We start from the raw sequence: 19,091 nt of genomic DNA, 5'->3' as shown, positions 1-19,091 counted from the left end.
GTCAGATCCCACCCAACCAAGACTTCTAATCGCGATATGTAGGCACCGCGGGTTCCTGGTACCACGAACATCATCTTGCAATCAGTGCCGGCCGGTAGCACCGCTGTGTGCCCTCCTGCCCCGCCGCTCCGCCGCTCTGGTACAAACTCACTATCCATGAGCACTACGAAAACACGAAAGGGTATACCTCTACGACTGTGCACAACTCATTAGGCGGGTACAAGCCGCGTCCCAACGACGCGACGGTGGAGAGCGACGCAGGCCCATTCCACCTAGTACCGGTACGTCGCCGCCTGGGCGTACGGGCTTGAGGGGCCGGCCGATCCGTCCGTGGGGCGACCCGAGATCGCAAAGTCGGAGCCAAAGTCGATGGGTGCCGGCGCGTGGCCAACGCTAGGTCCCCGCTGCAAGTCGGCGTACCCGCCAGCGTGGCCATGCTGACTGTGATCGGCGTAGGAGCCGTGCCCGTGCGCAGAGTGCTGCTGGTCCGGCGCATCCTGCGTCGGGTAGTCGTTGAAGTAGGCCCCGCCTTGCTGAGGCGGGTATCCTGTGGCTCCAGCGTTCCAGTCCTGACGAGGGGTCGAAAAGTCATAGTTCTGCGAGCCGTTGTTGTTGTTGTTGTTGTTGTAAGGGCTCGGCTGGTAGCCGTAACCGCCGGTAGCAGGTCCAGCCGTAAAGTCGTGCTGAAGATCGGAGACCAGAGTGGCATCCTTTTGGGCGTCGTTGTCGAGCTCGATACAGAACTGCTGCCGCTGGCGCTCGGCGTCCGCGTCACGCGCCATGGTCTTCTCAAAGAAGTCATCGCCCATGTCGGTGTTGTTGGGCGAGAAGTCGACAGGCTGCATGCGCTGGTCAAAGCCCTTGGAGGGCTTGAGCTTCCACTTGCGGAAGAGGGTCCAGGCGATACCTCCCACACCGATAACGACCGAGCAGACAATAATGGCGATCAAGGCGCCCTTTGGCAGCCCGCTGTTTGAATCCTCCTCAGAGTCCTTTGCGGCCTTTGAGGCAGATGCCGATGCGGTAGCTGTCCTGACGACGGTGCGGCTGCCAGCGGAGCGCGAGTTGGAGGGGGAGGAGACAATGTCCGTGTCGATTGCGCTCGTTCGGGATTGAGAGACTGAGGATCTGATCGAGCTGATCGCGGCTGAGGTGGCCGAAGTGCTGGCTGGGTGTTAGCGGGGGTGGCAGGTGTGGGTGCGGCAGAAGGGGAAGGAGGTTGGAGTGGCCCGTGCGCTTGACTCACGAGTGCTCGAGGTAACTTGAGACGAGGTATCGGCGCTCGACGTGTCGTCAGCGGAGGTGGTGGTGGTTGGAGGGTCGGAGGACGATGGCCTGGTGCTCGAGCTTGAGGGAGGGGGCGGGGGGGGTGGTCGAGGAAGGAGGAACAAATGAGGAAGTGGGGCCCTCGGTGGAAGGGGAGGAGGTGCTGCTGCTGGAGCCACCGCCGCCGGTGTCGGTATCGGTGCCGTTGGCGCGAGCTATGAGCTTTGCGTGATGGCGCCTGTAGGCGGGATGGTTTGGGGGCAGGCTGGCGAGAGCCAGGGGGAGGAGGAGGAACGCGATGCGCATGTTGGGTGAACGAGTGTGTATTTATTGCGCACCGGGCGGGGTAGTGAGGGAGGGGGAGTGAGCGACGAGAACGAGGAGAGAGGGCCAGTCGAGTATGTTGAAGAGGAGGAGGAGGAGGAGGAGGAGGAGGAGGAGGAGGAGGAGGAGGAGGAGGAGATGAGAGATGAAAGATATCAAGAGGAGAGTTGAGATGGAGACGATGGAAGAACTGGGGGAGGGGAGAAAGAGGGGAGCAAGAGAGGCGAGTTGAGGGAGAACAAGGGGTTGGAATGCTTAGTCCAGGTCGATGGGTGGTCTGTGCGTCTCGTCCGAACAGCAACCAGGCTGCAGGCTGTCGTGAATCTCTCTCTCTAGATGCAGATAAAGAGATGAGAAAGTGAGTGAGTGAGTGAGTGAGCGACAGAGAAAAGAGTACAGTAGTAGCAGTGCAATGTTTGCTGACGACCATGAGAGAGAGAAACGGGCATGCGGGAAGAGAGTGCATGAGAGAGTAGACGACATGGACAGAATCCTAGAGGTGTACGTACTCGCGCCACTCCTTCCCTGGTATTCCTTGCGACGCCCCCGGCATCCCCGGGCTCTCTCGCCCTCCGCACTGTGCTTCATCTCCCTCCTCCTTCGGCATCACCCGCGCACCCGCTCTCTCTCTCTCTCGCTCTCGCTCTCGCTCTCGCTCTCTCTCTCTCTCTCTCTCTCGTCGACAGCTTCGACCGCATGCTGTATAAACTCTATCATCATCTCTTCCTAGCTTCAAGGCGCACGCATTCCACCGCCTCCGTGGCACGCCCAATGCCCACAGCGGTCAGTGCGTCCTCGCGCGCACGTCTCCTCCGAACTCTCCTAGACTCGGGCGCTAACCTCTGGCCTCTTCTCTCTCAACCCAATGCTCTTACCGCAACCTAACCCCACCTCACGCTACTAACGCTACTACTAACGCTACTCGAAGGCCCCCAAATGCCATCTCCCACCCTACAGATTAATGGACGCGCCGCAGAACGCCCTCGAAGGAGAGATCCATCCCGAACACCAGGGTCCCTCAGGGCCTCAGGGTAGATGATCACCCCGGAGCGCCGGTGCATCCGGTCGGAAACCAGCGCGGTCTCGCGTGTCGCGGCTTCGTCGATCTGCTTCCGTCTCGCGTGGCCGGTGGCGGCGATCACTCAAGCCCATCAGGTCAAACCCTCAAGGCTCACGGCGTGCTCATGGCCGTCGTGGCGGTCGTGGCGGTCGTTGCGATTGTGGCCCAGGTGGAGATGAAGTGGCGCGTCAATGACTGTGGCGTAACCGCAAAGCCCTCCCATTGTGCACTGAGAAACTGCAAACCAGGATAGGTCTGTCGATCGATGGGATCGACTGAGACGCTGAGAGCGGCCGCCTGTCTCAGCTTACTTGAGTGACATGGAGATGGAGATGTCCTGTAGACCACTGCGTCACCGACTCCACCTCATCGGATGAACCGCAGAACTCTCCTCTCTCTCTCTCTCCACCACTCTCTCCCCTCTCCTCAGAGTGCCCTCGGGCAGCTTCACCTCGACCCAGTTTCGGTCTCGGCACCTTCGTAAATACATGAGCATGTGCTAAGCATGCAAGCCCACAATATTGCGCAGACCCATCTGCTTTCCTCACGCTTTCAGGCCACTCGCGGGCTCACAGATTACTATACTGTCAGCATGAGCACATGATGTCGTCAACACAGCCCACACCACCCCTCCCGCCTTCTTTCCGCATGCCACCAGATATCCACATCGACTCCGTCCGCCTTCTGATCGTTCTATACGTTCCGCACTGCATGTCCCTCTAGACTACCTGCCTCGCGTCCCCCCGCTCACCCCGGTCCCCGTCCCCGTCCAGCAGCGCCTGGCGCTCGCTCGGCCCCGAGCCCTCGACGAGGACATCGCCGTCCGGTCGGCGCCGCCAGCGTCTCCAGCCGGCCACGATGGCACCGCCGAGGCCCAGCCACAAAAGGCCCTTGAGTGTAAAGCCCAAGATAACCTGGCGTCAGAACCAATTCCTGCAGCTACCGCCTTGCGCTGCTCGACACCGGCGGTGGCCACTTCCCCCTCACCCACACCCACACCCACGCCCACACCCACGCCCACACCCACCCTCATCCCATCTATGCACACTCACAGCCGCGAGCACCCAAAACTTTTTCTTGTCGTCGACTCTCATGGTGGATAGAGTGGTGTGAACATTGACGCGGTCGCCAGCTTCGCACAGCTTCGGCCGATACTCTATCTAGATCACCGATCCTAAACCCCCCCCGTTCTCCCAACATACCAAACGTGCGGTGGAGGCCACGTGCCGCACCGGCAATCTCCATCCCACCCTCCACGGACCTCATCATCGCCCACACCATGTTCAGCGGGGTGAGCCTCTCGGACCGCCTCAAAGCCGCCGTCACCCAGCTCGAGGCGACCGGCTCGTCGCTGCAAGCGCGCGCGCTGAGCGCCGCGCAAGCCGCGCACGCGCAGAGCCTGAGTCCGGGCCCGTCGCGGCCGGGCACGCCGCGCGCGAGCGGAGCGAGCGCACCGAGCGCAGCGAGCCCAGCCAGCGCCAGCGCCAGCGCAGCCAGCGCCAGCGGCGGCGCCGGAGCCAGCGGAGCGAACGCCAGAGCGAGTGCCGCCGGAACCGGAGCTGGAGCCGGCGGTGCCAGCGGAGGTGCGCCTAGCCCGACACCCTCCACGTCTCCAGTCAGCGCATCGCATCTCGCGGAAGGCGCGTTAGCGGGGCTCAGAAAGGGGTTTCTGCGTACGAGCCTCGACGGGCGCCCGAGTTCCGTCGATCTGGGGCGGGACGCGCCGCCCGCCGTCGCGCGCAGCGCGAGCTTCTCCGGCCTCGGCGCGAATGACGCGGAAGTCGAGGTTAAGAGCGCGGGCGAGGGCGCGCAGTCCGGGGGAGCAGAGAAGGGCATTTCACAGGGCGCCAAGCCGCCAGAAGCTGAGCCCGCCGCGCCCGCCCCCGCTGTAGCTGTGGATCCGCCGTCCGTACCCGATACACCCGCGGAGACTCCGGCCAAGCTCCCAGAGTCGTCGGGGCCGCCCGCAGACACACCCGCCGCAACACCCGCTGAAGCCGCTCCTGCCGACATACCGGAGGAAGCACCCGATTCCGAGGCCGAGAACAAGGAGGCTGTGGCGCCGGCGCCAACGAAGAAGAACAAGAAGAAGAAGAAGAAGAAGGGCGCGGCGGCGGCGGTTGCTGCCGCGGCTGCTGCGGAGAAGGAGAAGGGAAGGGAGAAGGAGGAGAAGGCGGCGGAGGAGATCAAGGCCGAGGTCAAGGGCAAGGGGCAGGCCGAGGCCGAGTCCGAGGTCGAGCCCAAGCCTGAAGCGAAAGTCGAGCTCATGGCCGAGGCGCAGGTTGTGCCCGAGGCTGATGCCCCGCAAGAGCCCAAGGTCGAAGTCGAGGATCCCAGGGACCAGCCAGAGGTCCAGCGTGATGTCGCGCCCGATACTGCACCAGAGGTCAAGACCACGACCCCCGACGACCTCGAGGCCAAGCCTAAGCCCTCCGAAGCCACGCCCGAGGCCACGCCCGATACCACACCCCATGCCGGGCCATCAGTCCAGGAGCTCGTGGAGAGCGCACCCGCCTCCTCCAAGATCACCACCGCCGACCCAGCCGCCGTGGCTGCTGCCGCCGTCGGAGAGTCCACTACTACTGCCGATGACGACGCCACAGCCCGCCTCGCTGACTCAGAGCGGCGCTTCGAAGGTGAGAATCTCCACACCTGCCTACTCACACCAGACCTCTCCAGACGTTACACTGAACTCCTCACGCAAACACACGCAGCCAACAAGGTTTTCAAGGAGTTCACACCACTCGACAACATCGCGGATCCAGATGCGCTCGAGGGGTGGGTTCGCATGGTCACGGGCAAGGTCGACATGATGAATGACGAGCTCAAGCGGATGAGAGACAAGGTGGCATGTGAGTGCGTCTACGGAATCGTGCTAATTTTAGTACAAAACTCCCGCATGGAGGAGCTGCGCGACACGCACCGCCTTGAGGGCACGTCGCAGACTGACCTCATCAAGAATCTGCGACAGCAACTCTCAGTCGCTGAAAACAACCTCAACGCCAAGGCCGGGGACCTTGTACAGCTAGGCTCCTTGAAGTCTGAGCTGCTCAAGGCGCAACAAACTGCCAAAGAGGAGGAGGAGAAGCGGACAAAGGCCATCTCTCTACTCAAGACGGTGCGGCAAAAGAACGTCAAAGTTGAGCGTGAGAAGGAGGAGATGGCGCGCGAGCTCGCCGAAGCCCGTGCGGATCGCACCCGTTCGCTCGAGGAAGTCGAGCGGGTAAAGGCGGACAAGGAGCGTGAGGTCACCAACCTTCGCAAGGGGTTCGAGCGGGAGCTCTCGTCGGCAAAGGAGCGCGCGGACAAGGAGCTCGCGGCGCGCAAAGGCGCCTGGGAGCTGGAGATGATCACGACCAAGGCGGCGCACGCGAAGGAGCTGAGTGCCCAGAGAACCAAGATCACATCCCTCGAAGCGAGCGTGAAGGAGCTCACAGCGAAGACGAGCGAGCAGTTTGCGGCGCTGCAGTCGCGGCAAGCGGAGGCCGAGGGCGCCAGAGCCGAGCTGGAGACGCTGCGGGGGCGCACGAACGAGCTCGAGTTCCAGCTGCGCGAGGCGCGCGAGCAGCTCGCGCTGCTGGAGGATGCGCCGCGGCGCTCGGCGCCGCCGTCTCGCGCCCCGTCCCCAAGCCGGGCGGTGGACGTGCAGCGACTGCTGGCGGACGCGGACGCGCGCGCCGAGGCCAAGATCTCCGAGCTGAAAACAAGAGTGCGGGCACTGGAGCGCGAACGCACCGAGCTTGAGGAGGACTGGGCGGCGAAGCTGGCGCAACGTGTGCGCGAGCTCGAGACGCTTCGCGCTGCGCTAGGCGCGAAAGAGGGCGAGGCGGCGCGCGCCGCCGAGGCGCGCCGGGAGCGCGATGCGCGCCTGGACGCGGCGGACGCGGCGCGGCGCGAACTCGAGCGCCAGATGGGCTCGCTGCGCGCCGAAGTCGAGGCGGCGCGCGCGGACGTCGCGCTCGCAGCCGAGGCGGAGCGGATGGCGCGCGACGAGCTCGCCACCGCGCAAGGTGGCGCTGCTAGCGTCGCGGCGCAGCTCGAAGAGGCCAAGGCCGCCGCGGAGCGCATGCGCGCCGCGAACCGCACGCTGCGCGACGAGCTGCGCAAGGTCCAGAGCAGCGCGCAGCTGCTCGAGCGGCAGCGCGGCCCCGGCGTCGGGTATTGGGCCCAGACCCAGAACAACCAGGGCCAGGGCCAGGCGCAGCCCTCGCCCCAGCCGTCGGGGTCGGGCTCGCCGTCCGGCGCGCAGACGCCCGCGTCGCCCGCTTCGCCAAAACCAGAAGAGGAGGAGGTGAATCTCGAATACCTCCGCAACGTCATCCTCCAGTTCCTCGAGCACCGCGAGATGCGGCCAAACCTCGTCCGCGTGTTGAGTGTGATTCTGCGATTCACGCCGCAGGAGCTGCGCCGTTTGAACGCGAAGCTTATGACATGATGCAGATGTGCTTAGACATGGTGCAGATGTGCCTAGACATGATGCAGACGTGCTTAGAGCAATGATGGGAAAAATTAGATGGAAGTCTTAAATTTGACATTGGAAATGAAAAAGTCCAAAGTATCATTACGATGCGCAGCAGTGATGAATCTTGGTCAATGCACAAAAGTGTGAACCAGAGGGCGGTGGGTGATACGGAGGGTGTTGACTGTGCGCGGGGTTGTGAGCCTCGTGTCTCTGAGCGCGTACGGCTGGAGACGGCGATAGCTAAAGGAAGCGGCGGAGTCGTTGGCTAGGCATGACCAAGCGAGTCTGCGTCAGACCCCAAGTTAGGCGGCAAGGGAGGTCTCGGGCCGTATGAGCTACACACTAAGTCTGGCAGATGCCAGGTTGTGTGAACGGTTGAGGACGAAACAGGTTGTTGGCTATTGCTTGTTCCTTCTCCTGTTCCTTCACCTGTTTCTACTCCTTCATAGTCTTGCTCCGGTTCATGCTACTGCTCAGGTTCGTACTCGAGGATTTGTACTGGAGTCGGAGTCCTCAGTGCACCCGACGCGGTTGCCGTTTCCATGTTCACAGCTGGAATGCAGAGGCCACCCGGAGGCTAAACAGGCAAGGCGAGTTGGACTGGGCCATGCCTGAACGATTGGGACGAGGTCATTAATGGAGGATCGCTCCTCGTTGAGGCGCAGCAGACGCGACGCAGCAGATGCGGAGCCGCACTGGCTATCTTGCCCAAACTTGGGATAGCGGATGTAGGGAGATGCTGATGTGCACGCTCTGATTGCCGGCATCGCTCATGACGGCCGAATACATATTGAGCGAGCAAATGAAGACCTACGGCCAACTCCGGCCCGGTAGCCCGGTTGGGTTCAGCCCATCTGCTCACCCTCCCCAACCACTTATCAGATACCATGCCTCCCACTTAACCCCGACGCCACCTCTGCATCTTATCTCTCGTCTCTCGCCACTCTGTCCTCTCGCCTCATGTCAGCCCCCGAGAAGCGGCGCCGGCTGCGCGCCACGCGCGTGTGTGGCCGCTGCCGCCGCCTAAAGCTGCGCTGCGACCGCGCACATCCCTGCGCGTCATGCGACCGCGCCGGCCTGCGCGACGGGTGCGCGTACGCCGCGCTGGGCGGGCTCGACGCGCGCGCCGTACACGCTATGAACGGCGTGCCGACGCACGACGTCGATGGCGCAGTGGACGCCGACGCCGACGGTGTAGGCGAGGGCGATGGGGCAGCCGAGCTAGCGGCGCTCGCGGCGCTCTTCCCGCCCGACGAGGCCGCGCACCTCGCGGCGTTCGACGCGCTCAACCGCTTGTGGGGGTACGTGCCGGCCCACCTCTTTCCGGGGGAGGACGCGGCGGGGCTCGCCCTCCGCGCGGCCATGTGTTTCCTCGGCGCGGCGGCGGAAGAGCGGCCGACCTCCGCCCTCCGGCGCCTCACGGACTCGTTGCTGCGGCACTGCACGGCCTCGGGCCCACACGACGCAGCGTATGCGCTCGCATCCGTCCTCGCCGCGGCTGCGGAGGCGGAGGACAGCCCGGCGCGCGCGTACGTCGCGGCGGGGGCTGCGCGCTCCGCGCTCTTCCTCGCGCACGACGACGGCGAGACCGCCCGGCGTACATGGTACCATCTGCACATTGTGCATGCGTGAGTCTCGCCTAGCTCTGCTGACGGCAGGACGGCGGCTGCGCGCCTCGCGCTGCCGTGCGAGCGGCCGCCCGTGCCGCCGCCCTCGGGCGACGGGTGGGCGTTCGCCGCGTCGCGCGTCGCGTGGGCGGACCTCCTCTGCGCGCAATCGGAGACGATGAGGGGGGGCGCGCTCGCGGCGCGCCTGGCGTCCGCCCACGCGGCCATCGACGCTTTCGCAGCGCGTGCCGGCGCCGCCGGCGTGCCGGGACTCATCTCGCGCATCGAAATCCACGACGCCATCGTGCGCCTCTACCGGCCCTACTTTGTGGTGGGGGACGAGCGCGTGCGCCTCCTCGCGGCAGGGATCGATCCGCTCGCGCGCGCCGTGGGCGCCGCGCACGCGCTGGCCGCCGGCGTCGCGCAGCTCGTCGCGCGCGGCGAGTGCGCGTACGCCGCCCACGCGTATACCGCCGGCATGGCGGTCGCGTATGCCGAGCTCGCGGGGCGCGGGAGCGTGCATGATCTCGACGTTCTGGAGGGCGCGCTGGAGAGTTTGCGCGCGTGTGCGGCGCGCCGCGGGGCGCGTACGCGCGCGGCCCTCGCCGTGTTGGAGAGGGTGAGGCGGGTTGTGCGTGCCCGCAGGGCGCAGCGAATCGAGCGGATCACGCGGTTGCGCGATCCGCCGGCGTACGAGCCTCAGCATGCGTGGAGTGACGAGAGGGGCCAGAGCCCGCCCGCGTGCCCCCAGGGCTCGTGGGACGGGTGGGAGGAGCTGTTCCGGGGGTTCATGGAAAGCGCGTAGGTGTACTTGGCGGGTGTGTATGTTGTAGGCGGGCGCGGGTTTACATTGCTTGATGTACCATTACGAGCGAACGCTTCCTGCTGCTCCATTGTACTAACACTTCATCTTACGCTACATAACGAGCCTACAGGCCCCAGCGCAGGGCAAGACTAGACAGCACGACACTAATACTACTGCACGCCATCAGCACCGCGCTCCACACCGGCGACAGCGTGAAGCCAACAGGGAACAGCACACCCGCAGCAATAGGCAGGAACACAGTGTTGAAGATCATAGCCCAGAAGAGGTTGAACCACTGGCGGTTGCGTACCTTGCAGCTGAGCCGGAGCAGTTTCGGGAGGGCAGCGAGGTCGGAGCGGAGGAGCACGAAATCCGCACTCGCCAGCGTCGCCTGCGATCCGTGCCCCATGGCGGCGCTGACGTCGGCGGCCGCGAGCGCGACCGCGTCATTCAGCCCATCGCCGACGAACATGACGCGCTCGACGACCTCTTTGCGCCCGAGCTTGAGGGGACCGAGGGCGATGCGGGGAGCAACGCGGCGTACCTGCATCTCCGCGATCGCCGCTGCCTTGCCCTGTGGCCCCACGCCGGCGTGCACGTCCTCTGCGGTGATGCCCACGAGGCGGCCCACCGCACGCGCAGTGACCTCGTTGTCCCCGCTCAGCATCACGACGCGGTATCCCCGCTGCCGGAGCAGGGCAAGCACGCCCGCCGTGCTCTCCCTCGGCGCGTCCGCGAGCGCGTACATGGCGGTGAGGACGAATGGGTTGCCTGCACCAGCGGGGCGCGCAGCACACAGCACGACCGACTTGGCGTCCGTGCTCCACTGAGCCAGCGTCTCCTCGGCAGAAGGGGGAATGTCCACATTGTTCTCAGTGAGGAGAGCGGCGTTGCCGACTAGGAGCTCGAGGGTGCGCTCGCCCGCGACCGTGGCGCGCAGGCCGCGCCCGGCGATTTCTGTGCTTTCGACTACTTCGAGCGCAGCAGAGGACTGCGCGGAGAGGTATGACGCGAGGCCTACAGCAAGCGGATGCGTGCTCTGAGCCTCGACCGCCCGAAGTGCGCGCGTGACCTCCGCGCCCAGCTCTGTCTCGGGGACATACTCGTCCGTCACAGTGCTCTGCCCCGTAGTAAGTGTACCGGTTTTGTCGAACGCAATCGTTGTGACAGCCGTGGCGGCGGTGAATGCCTCGCCGCCGCCCGAGGCAAGAATACCCGTGGCGGCCGCAAGCCCGTTTCCGACCGCGTTGGCGCATGGAACAGCGAGGCCGATACCGCACGGGCATGCCACAACAAGGACAGCGATCGCGAACTCGAGGGCGAAGAAGGCACGCCCGCCTGGCCCGTGGTAGTGGTGCGGCGCAATGCGGCCACCGTAGACCATGCCCATCCAAAACGCCAGGACACCAAGGGCAAAGTAAACGACGAGGGGGACGAAGACGCCCGTAAGGCGCTCGGCTGCCTTCTCCAGCGGCGCCTTTCGCCCCGACGCGTCGGACACGGCCTGGATAATACGCTCCAGCATCGTCTCCGCAGCGAGGCCGGTCACACGCACGTGAATCGCCGAAGTCTGGTTCGTCGTCCCCGTGTATACCTCGTCGCCGGGATTCTTGGTCACCGGGAGACTCTCACCCGTCAGGCTCGACTCATCAAACTTTGACGTGCCCGACACAACGACTCCGTCAGTCGGAGGGAGCGAGCCAGGCATAATCAGAATCACGTCGCCGTACTCGACGTGGTCGACGGGAACTTCGTGCGGTCCGCTGTCCTCAGTGTCCGTGCTCAAACGCTTCTCGCCTTCCGCATTGGCCTCCTCCACAAGGAGGGCGGTGGCGGGGCGCAGGTTGCCGAGCAGCGCGACGGCATCAGTCGTGCGGCTCTTGGCATATGCCTCGATTGTGCGCCCAAGCAGGATGAACATGATCAGGAAGACGGACGAGTCAAAGTACGTCCCGACGCTCATGCTCTTGGGTCCGGCCTTGACGTCGAGGGCCATCATGGCGATAGACGCAAAGTAGGACACTGTGGTGGAGAGAGTGACGAGGAGGTCCATGCTGCCGAAGGAGACGAGGGCGCGCCATGTGAGCGGGCGGGCGGGGAGGCGGCGCATGCTCTTGCTCCGAAGAGGGGCGGGGACTAGGGCACGAAGGTGCGGCCAAAGAGCATTGAAGGCGCGCTTATAGAAGATCCATCCGACGCCGAACTGCACCGCTGTGGCGAGCGGCCACTGGACAACTGTGCCGAGGTTGGCGCCGCCCCAGACTGGCTGGTCCCAGAAGCGGCGGAAGGGGTGCTCGGCTTTGAGCAGGACCATGGAGACGATGGCGATGATGAATGTCGGGATGGCGAACAAGACGGCTACGGCGAGGTGAGCGGCAAGAAGGCGGACCTCGCGGCGTTGGATCTCCTGCGAGCGCTCAGAGAGTGACTGGGCACGAACGACTTCAGCGTGGAACTCTGGCGCGAGGGCCGTGAGGTCCCGCAGGATGTCTCGAATAGTGAGAGGGTCACGGGGAATGTACGTGAGTGTAGAGACCGGCGCAGCGAGCGTGATGGGAGTGTACGAGAGGAGGGGCATGGCGGCAAGGGCATTGTTGATCTTGATCACGCACTGGCCACAGAACATGCCCTGCACGCCGACGGTGACGGTGCGCGAGCCGGGCACGCCTTTGCGCTCGAGGAGGGCGGAGGAGACGATGGTGGCGTCATATCCAACGTCCTCAACGATATCCTTTAGCGCCTCAGGCGTGAGGGCTGGGCGGTGGGTGAAGACGCCTTTGTTGAGGAGGACGTCGATGGCGGCGTCCGTGACATCGGGATGCTTGCGGACAGCACGGTCGATCGCGCCGGAACACGAGGCGCACGTCATTCCTTCGATCGAGAGAGTGGTCTTGATCAGCGCCTCTTCCGCTCTCTCTGGCGCTTCTGGCCGGCTCTCGAGCACCTCAGCTTCGAAGCCGACATCGTCCACCATCGCCGCCACTTCGTCGGCGGAGAGGGAAGCCTTGTGCCGAACCGTGCCGGACGATGAGAGAAGGTTGACCTCAACACTGAGGATCGAGGGCTCGCCTTCGAGGGCCTTGCTAATGCTCGACGTGCACGAGGCACAGGTCATGCCCTCGATGCTGAGAGTGGTGACGAGGACTTGGTCGGGAGGCGGAGCGGGGAAGGTGGACGACGGGTGGCGTTCGCCCGCTTCCTCAGCCTGGCACGCCTCGCAGTGCTCCAGGTGTCGGCGGCGGCGCTCCTCGGCGATCTTGGACGCCTTGTCGGCGCGCCGCTTGCCAAACACCCTGTCTAGCAGGCCGCCCGTGGCCGCCGGCGTAGGCTCGACATCGCCGCCTTCAGTGGCGACCTCGAATCCGCCCTCGCTTTTGAGTGTGTGCGCGACCTGCTCGACGACGCGGTCGACACTGGTAGGGACGCGCGAGCTCCCGATGCTCGTGTCGATGGCGAATGTTACGCGGTGGAGAAGAAGAGAGACGCTGAGGTTTTTGACGGAGGGAAGGGCGGCGAGGAGGTTTGTAATGCTCTCCACGCAGCTGGGGCAGTGCATGTTACCGACGACGAGGGAGGCCGTCGGCAGGTGAGTGGGGATGGTTACCATCTTGGAGAGAGTGAGTGGATGTGCGGGACGAGGAGCATGAGCATGGATGGCATGAATTTATAACGCTGGATGGGCAAGATGAGGCTGATGAAGAGGAACGGTGGGTGGCGTTGCGAGCGATTTGTGCTGCATTCTCAGCCAGCCGATGTTGGATATCCGGAGATTAGAGGCCGAGGGTGAGTCATGACACATGGCAGCGGGATCAAACCGCGATATCAGCGCGTGATTACATAAGAGCATGTGAGACGGCGAAAGTAGCGCTGGCTTGGCGAGCGAGAAATGCGGCTGTTGACGACGATGTCAACAAGATCTCAGATCTCAGAACATCTACCGATGTATGAATGAATGCATGAATGTGAATGGGCAATGGGCAATGTTGCATCTCGATCGCGAGATGGCGAGCAGTGCAGATCAGGCAGTGAAGCTGGATCTTGAGATCGCCGCCACCATCGGCTGGGTGATCGGCTAGCTTTCCCACGGTGACAGAGATGCACACTGGCCCCTGGCAGCTGGCCAGCTTGAGTCTCGGCTCAACCCTTCTGCAGATTACAGAACACGTTAGCGGAACGTCCCACAGGGTCGGAGCCGCCGTATGCCGTCCTGCCGCGCCCCTGCACAGTACCATGGTCATCAGGTCATCAGGCCTTGACTCGGCTTCCGCCGCAGCCGGCGTACGGCGTCATGGAGAGGGAGTACGAGGGTGAGCGCGAGTGCGAGTGCGAGCGCGAGCCTGGAGCCAGGAACAGCGTCAGGAGAGATGGCTGGCAAGGGGAAGTGTATGAGCGAGCTGGTCTGGCCTGGATGCATGCGCATTGGCGGCCGATGGACATGGTGGGGGATTACGAGGGTGTGATGTGGTGTACGTGGTGTGGCAGGCCACAGTTAAAAGGAGAGTGGCAGGTAATAAGCAGTCGTAAGCGCGGTAAACTTGGGAAGAGGCTTGAGGCATGGGTGGCTGCATGGAGGAGCTTGGAGAGTCGATCAGAGTACGGAGTGAGAAGTGGGGGCCGAAGGTGCAGATGACCTGTAAAGTACGTGATGTGTCGAGAGATGTGGAGCAATTGAGTGATCGTGAGTGAGAGAGATACTGTACATGAGATGATGAGATGCAAGCTTGGAAGCTACGGACAGTAGAAGAGTGGTGCTAGGATGAAACGGCGGGGACAGGACACAGGGTGAGATTGGCGGATTGGCGGATTGGCGGTTGGCGATTGGCGAGTGCCTTCCCTGCACAGCACGGCGCGCGCGACACGGATCGCTCTGTGCTTCTGCGCCTCCTTTGCATCCTTGTCCTTCATGTGCCGAGCCTGATTTAGAAGCCAAAAATCCTCGACGCGTCTCATGAGATGGGTGATGGGCGATATGCCGTACCTTTATTGTCCACGCACGCGTGTCTCAGTGTCAGTCACATTCATGGGCTGCTCGCTCCTCGTCGCTCGTCGTGAGGCGCGTCAGGGACATTACCTATCTTATTACGCGACTTCTGGTAATCTGGAGAGGCCTGGAGGGAGGCTGGTGGCCTGGCGCGCCTGGTGGGGTAAGTAAGTAATGGGTCATCTGCACTACACGTATACAGCACTGCACGCGGTCAAACTCACCCCATGTACAGTACAGCACGTCAACTGCAAGCTGATACGGGGTTGCCACTAAAACGACGCCTCAAGAGGAAACAGGCACGACCACGCGACTTGGAACGCGTCGGGCGGGGGCGTTGGCTGCAAAAGGCTATTATTGGCTGCGATATGATTAGAAGTAAGGGTATGAGGGTAAAGGTTGGGCATATCGGGGATAGCGCGATGATTTGAATCGGACAGCAGGGAATAAGCAGGGTACCTGTCGGATGGAAGCCCTATCTGTCCCCTCTTGTCTGATACCGTGTCCTTCGGAACGCCCTTGTTCCCTTTTAGGGTTTGTTCCGGAATCCCTCTGACAGACCCTAGTGAAGCCTGTCGCGTGTTCAGCCTGCACCCCGCCCCTGCAGGCCCGAAGTAGCCTCCCTGGCAGACCTTGCAGACTCCCTGCCCTCCCCCTCGCTCCTTGGCCCTTCACTTCCCGCAACCCTTGAAGAAGTGATCCTCACTTGTCAGACTTCCCCTCTTGGGCTCTGGGGGGGGGGGGGGGGGTGTCAGGGTGCAGTGGCTGCTCGCTGCTGGGTGATGGCGATGGAGCAGCAGGGCACTCGCCCCATATCACCCACCTCCCTCTTCTGTCGACATCTCCGTTCTCTTTCTCGTCGCTCTTCTCTTCTCGACACTCCTCTCTCCCTCAACAACAACGGCCCAAAGTTGCTGGATCAACAAGGCGCCTTCTCAAATACACACACTCCACTCTCGACTTGCCTCGACTCTGGTTACTCCTTCACTCGTTCGACAATCTGGCCCGAGGGCCGTCCTTTCTTTTGCTCGCCCCCCTCGACCCCCTCGACCCCATCCCTCCTCCGACAATCCCCTAGCCCACAACACTCACTCTCCTATCCCCGACCGTTCTCGACTTGTCGACCACCGGTGACATCCCCAGCCATCATCCCCCGTCGACTGCCCCCCACTTTGCCTTTTGCAGGCCGCAAGTCAGCCATTGATCATTCGCGACCGTCGGAAGCAAATTCGAGTTCACAAGAGAGACAGAACGAGTTGTGCGCGTTTGGTAAGTCATGGCGTCGGCGTCGGCGTCGGGATCCGGATCAGGTGGCTTTTCTTTTGCTTTGTGGCTTTGAGGAATTGAGCAATTGAGGATGGAGGAATGATGAGAATGGGCGATGGGGGGGGGGCGCGGGGGGCCTCGTCCGAGGTTGAATTGGCGGTCCGTGTGGATCGACAAGGGCGGCAAGGAGGTCATTATGTGCCAACCTGCCAAATTCCCAGGAGGAGCCAGATCAAGCAGAGAGGAGCTAGAGGGTTTTGATCTTGCAGCCTGGCAAGCTGGCAAGCTGGCAACCGCAAGCCGATCAAGCCAGAGATCCAGAGCGCCGTTGTGCACAGGCCACAGGACGACGTGCAAGGGTGGGGAGTGGGGTGACAGAAGCAGTCAACTTGACGGGCCGTTATAGCGGCGGCCGTCACTCTGCCTCCTCCGCGCCGCGCCGCGAGGGCTAAGGCTCTGCTTGTTGTCTACTCTGGCTGTCATTACTTGACACGCTCGGACCGCTGCTGCCCTCTGAACCTCTGTGTGTCCATCCACGGGCTTTGCTTGTTGGCCGCCGCGTCCGTGCGTTCTTACTCGCAATCGCTTGGCCCCCTCGGCCGTAATGGATCAAGAGTGGCTGGAGGCCTTCCGTCTCCTGGAATGTGGCACTCCTCTCAGTCCCTCAGTGGCGGCCGTTGCGCTCGCGTTCGCTCCTTGTCGCTCGCTCCTCCTTCTCACTAGTCGCGCCCTCTTCGCGCCCTCCTCTCGCTCTCTCGCTCTCTCGCTCTCTCCCGTCTCGCCCCCCGTAGTGTTGTCGATCTCTTGACTTGTCTTTCTCGACACACAACACACTCTCCCTCTAACCCCCTCCATCCACTCTTCGCTGCACCGCACAAAACAGAGGCATTAGCTTTCCTCTTCTCTCCTCCTCTCTCTCTCTCTCTCTCTCTCTCTCTCCCTCCCTCTTCTTGTCCCATCCCGTCCCGTCTCATCTCGCGCCGCTAGTCGGTTTATCAACATACTCTCCTCCGTTCTCCTCAACTCTTACTCCGCTACCACCCTCCCCCTCTCTCCCTCCTACCCCGCCTCCCCTCTCTCTCTTCTCTCTAGTCGTCCCCACACTCCTCATCAACCCCCCGCCACAATCCTCTCGCTCACACACTCCCAGTCCAGTTCAACAACCCAACGCATCCTTTTCGTTCACTTTGACACGGCTCTCCAGTAGAGTTGTTTCGATATTCAAGCGTTCCCAACCCCCGCCACCCACTCGCCCTGCTCCCGGCGACAGGTGACAGTAGTGACCCAACAACCGCACACAAAGGTTCTGGCAACCTCCGCCTCGAAGGCAGCAACCATCAACTCCCATCGTCTACTAAACCTCGAGCTGGTCTCGCCTCACAGTCAATAATCCTGAACGCTATTTCCCCCCAAACCTCACCCTCACCTCCTCTACCTTATTATCCACGCACGACAAGCCCCCAATAATGGCCGCCGTGTCTCTCCCTCTCACGTTCCAGCCCTTGTGGGACTCTCCCTCTCCCTCTCCCGACTCTCACAACACGCTTCGCACTGTCGCCTTGTCGGTCGCCGAGGCCGCCCTGAGCTCGGGCCCCAACTCGCCATCCAAGATACACACATCAATGGCCGACCTCATGGACGCTCCCGCGCTCGAATCATCTGCCGACTTGTGGGATGCGTCCACAACCGGCACTTGGCCCCGACAGAAGTCGAGACGCGCAGGCAGCTTCACCGGCCGTCCACTTTGGCAACTGGTCGAGCACGCCAAGGAGCGTCGTGAGCGTGAGAGCTGTACGTTTCTTTGATACACGACCACGCTCGTCATTCCGCTAACTCTTTACCAGCTCTCACTTCATCTCCCGACTTGTCCCACTACGATTTCGCGCAAGAGGTCATCCTCACAACCAAGTCTGCTAACCCGTCCCCTGAGACTGCCTTTTTTAGCATGGGCCAACTCCACCGCGCCCTTCCGCGTCTCTCGGGCCGCGACTTCGCAATCGAGGCAGAGAAGCAAGCAGCTGCCGTGGCGCATGCTCGCACGCAGTCGGACGCCCTGCGCGCCGCCGAGGCCACCATTGTATACCGCCCCAATGGCCGTCTTCCAAGCCTGGCCCAGATCCAGGCCAAGATGCACCGCATGGGCGGGAGCCGCAGCGACTCGATCGACTCGCAGGACTCGGAGGGCCCACAGACGCCGACGGACGAGATGACAACGTTTGACTTTGTCGCCCCTCGCCGTCCAATGACGCCTGACAGCCCTTCGTCGCGTCTTGCGCCCTTCCTTCGCGAGCGTACAAACGGCCGTCTGGCTCGTCCCCGGTCCATGCCACCCGTCTATGGCGAAGTGGACGACCTTGACGAGCTCCCGGCCTTGCCGTACTTCCGCACCTCGCGTCAAGGCTCCCTGCCTCCTACCCAGCAATCGACGCAGCGGACTTGGCGCCAGTTTTCGCTCCCCGCAACGCCCGCCACCCCCACTCGTTCGCCGAACCGTGCTGGTGGCGTGACGCTCGTTGTTACTCCTCCCTCGCAGTCGCAGTTGCGCTACTCGCCCACATCGCCCACCGAGTCGGTGGCATCGGTCGTGTCCGCTGCATCATCTGTCCCATCGCTTCCCATCATCACTTGCACCCCTGCTGCAGAGCAGGACTCAGACGAGGAGTCTGAGGGTGACGTGATTGTGTTCAGCGGTGAGCCCGACTCCGACGAGGACGACGAGGACGACGAAGAGGACCGCCGCATGCGCGAGCAGGCTGGTCTCGAGATGCGGAACCGCCTGCTTCGCCGATCCACGTGATGACCGGCGATCCAGCAACGACTATCTTGTGCCTGTTTCGGCCGATATACCGAACCCCGAGGTTTGCGCCACGCGATCAATCTGAACACTTTACTTTTGCTTTTGTGACTACACATTTTTCTCGCTCGACTTGAGCTCATCCTCCGTAACCCCCCTGCAAACAATAATGCTTGCGGTTCCCCCCAGCATGCTTGCGTGGCGGGGGCATGATAGCTCATGAGTAGTAGACTGGAAGAAGTGGTAGTGGTCGATAGAAGACAGGACATTGGGCATGCACCTCGTAACGACTAGCATATTCGGTGGAGGCGGGGGAAAATAGGTTCCGTTATAGTCGAAGGGCTTTCGGCCTGGGCGGCCTGGCTCGAGCCGAGGTGCCACCTTGCCTGCACCCTGGGTGACTGCATGACTGCGAGGTGGAGGCTCCGACATGTCGTCCGTCAATGACCAAGCGTTCATCCAAACCATCTTGCTCGCAACAATACCCCTCTCCTTGGCTCTTTCATCGCTCCCAACGTCACTTAGC

At 62.7% G+C, this 19,091-nt stretch overlaps 7 protein-coding genes across 7 annotated transcripts; 3 read left to right on the top strand and 4 right to left on the bottom strand.

Moving 5' to 3' along the window:
• Positions 1 to 272: 272 nt before the first annotated feature.
• Positions 273 to 845, bottom strand: COLE_03923 (uncharacterized protein; the record flags this gene model as incomplete). The annotated part of the gene is made up of 1 exon (XM_018426600.2): positions 273 to 845. One exon carries the CDS (start codon positions 843 to 845, stop codon positions 273 to 275), a length of 573 nt encoding a protein of 190 aa, XP_018279547.2.
• A 1,000-nt stretch (positions 846 to 1,845) lies between these two features.
• On the bottom strand, positions 1,846 to 2,178 carry COLE_03922 (uncharacterized protein; the record flags this gene model as incomplete). The annotated part of the gene is made up of 1 exon (XM_018419847.2): positions 1,846 to 2,178. One exon carries the CDS (start codon positions 2,176 to 2,178, stop codon positions 1,846 to 1,848), a length of 333 nt encoding a protein of 110 aa, XP_018275972.1.
• Positions 2,179 to 3,369: 1,191 nt separating this feature from the next.
• COLE_03921 (uncharacterized protein) lies at positions 3,370 to 3,744 on the bottom strand (the record flags this gene model as incomplete). The annotated part of the gene is made up of 2 exons (XM_018425577.1): positions 3,370 to 3,564; positions 3,703 to 3,744. The coding sequence occupies 2 exons, from the start codon at positions 3,742 to 3,744 to the stop codon at positions 3,370 to 3,372; spliced, it is 237 nt and encodes a 78-aa protein (XP_018275971.1).
• A 185-nt stretch (positions 3,745 to 3,929) lies between these two features.
• Positions 3,930 to 7,085, top strand: COLE_03920 (uncharacterized protein; the record flags this gene model as incomplete). The annotated part of the gene is made up of 3 exons (XM_018426965.2): positions 3,930 to 5,286; positions 5,320 to 5,502; positions 5,536 to 7,085. The coding sequence occupies 3 exons, from the start codon at positions 3,930 to 3,932 to the stop codon at positions 7,083 to 7,085; spliced, it is 3,090 nt and encodes a 1,029-aa protein (XP_018275970.1).
• Positions 7,086 to 7,442: 357 nt separating this feature from the next.
• COLE_03919 (uncharacterized protein) lies at positions 7,443 to 7,727 on the top strand (the record flags this gene model as incomplete). The annotated part of the gene is made up of 1 exon (XM_018419846.2): positions 7,443 to 7,727. The coding sequence occupies one exon, from the start codon at positions 7,443 to 7,445 to the stop codon at positions 7,725 to 7,727; it is 285 nt and encodes a 94-aa protein (XP_018275969.1).
• Positions 7,728 to 9,648: 1,921 nt separating this feature from the next.
• COLE_03918 (uncharacterized protein) lies at positions 9,649 to 13,131 on the bottom strand (the record flags this gene model as incomplete). Its single annotated transcript, XM_018424295.2, has 1 exon — positions 9,649 to 13,131. One exon carries the CDS (start codon positions 13,129 to 13,131, stop codon positions 9,649 to 9,651), a length of 3,483 nt encoding a protein of 1,160 aa, XP_018275968.1.
• Positions 13,132 to 17,716: 4,585 nt separating this feature from the next.
• On the top strand, positions 17,717 to 18,568 carry COLE_03917 (uncharacterized protein; the record flags this gene model as incomplete). The annotated part of the gene is made up of 1 exon (XM_018419845.2): positions 17,717 to 18,568. One exon carries the CDS (start codon positions 17,717 to 17,719, stop codon positions 18,566 to 18,568), a length of 852 nt encoding a protein of 283 aa, XP_018275967.1.
• Positions 18,569 to 19,091: the final 523 nt, after the last annotated feature.

Source organism: Cutaneotrichosporon oleaginosum (genome assembly GCF_008065305.1).
Source record: "Cutaneotrichosporon oleaginosum strain ATCC 20508 chromosome Unknown ATCC20508_contig03, whole genome shotgun sequence".
Lineage (NCBI taxonomy): Eukaryota > Fungi > Basidiomycota > Tremellomycetes > Trichosporonales > Trichosporonaceae > Cutaneotrichosporon > Cutaneotrichosporon oleaginosum.
The sequence above is the reverse complement of the archived record's forward strand: the minus strand, read 5'-3'. Positions and strand labels throughout refer to the sequence as shown.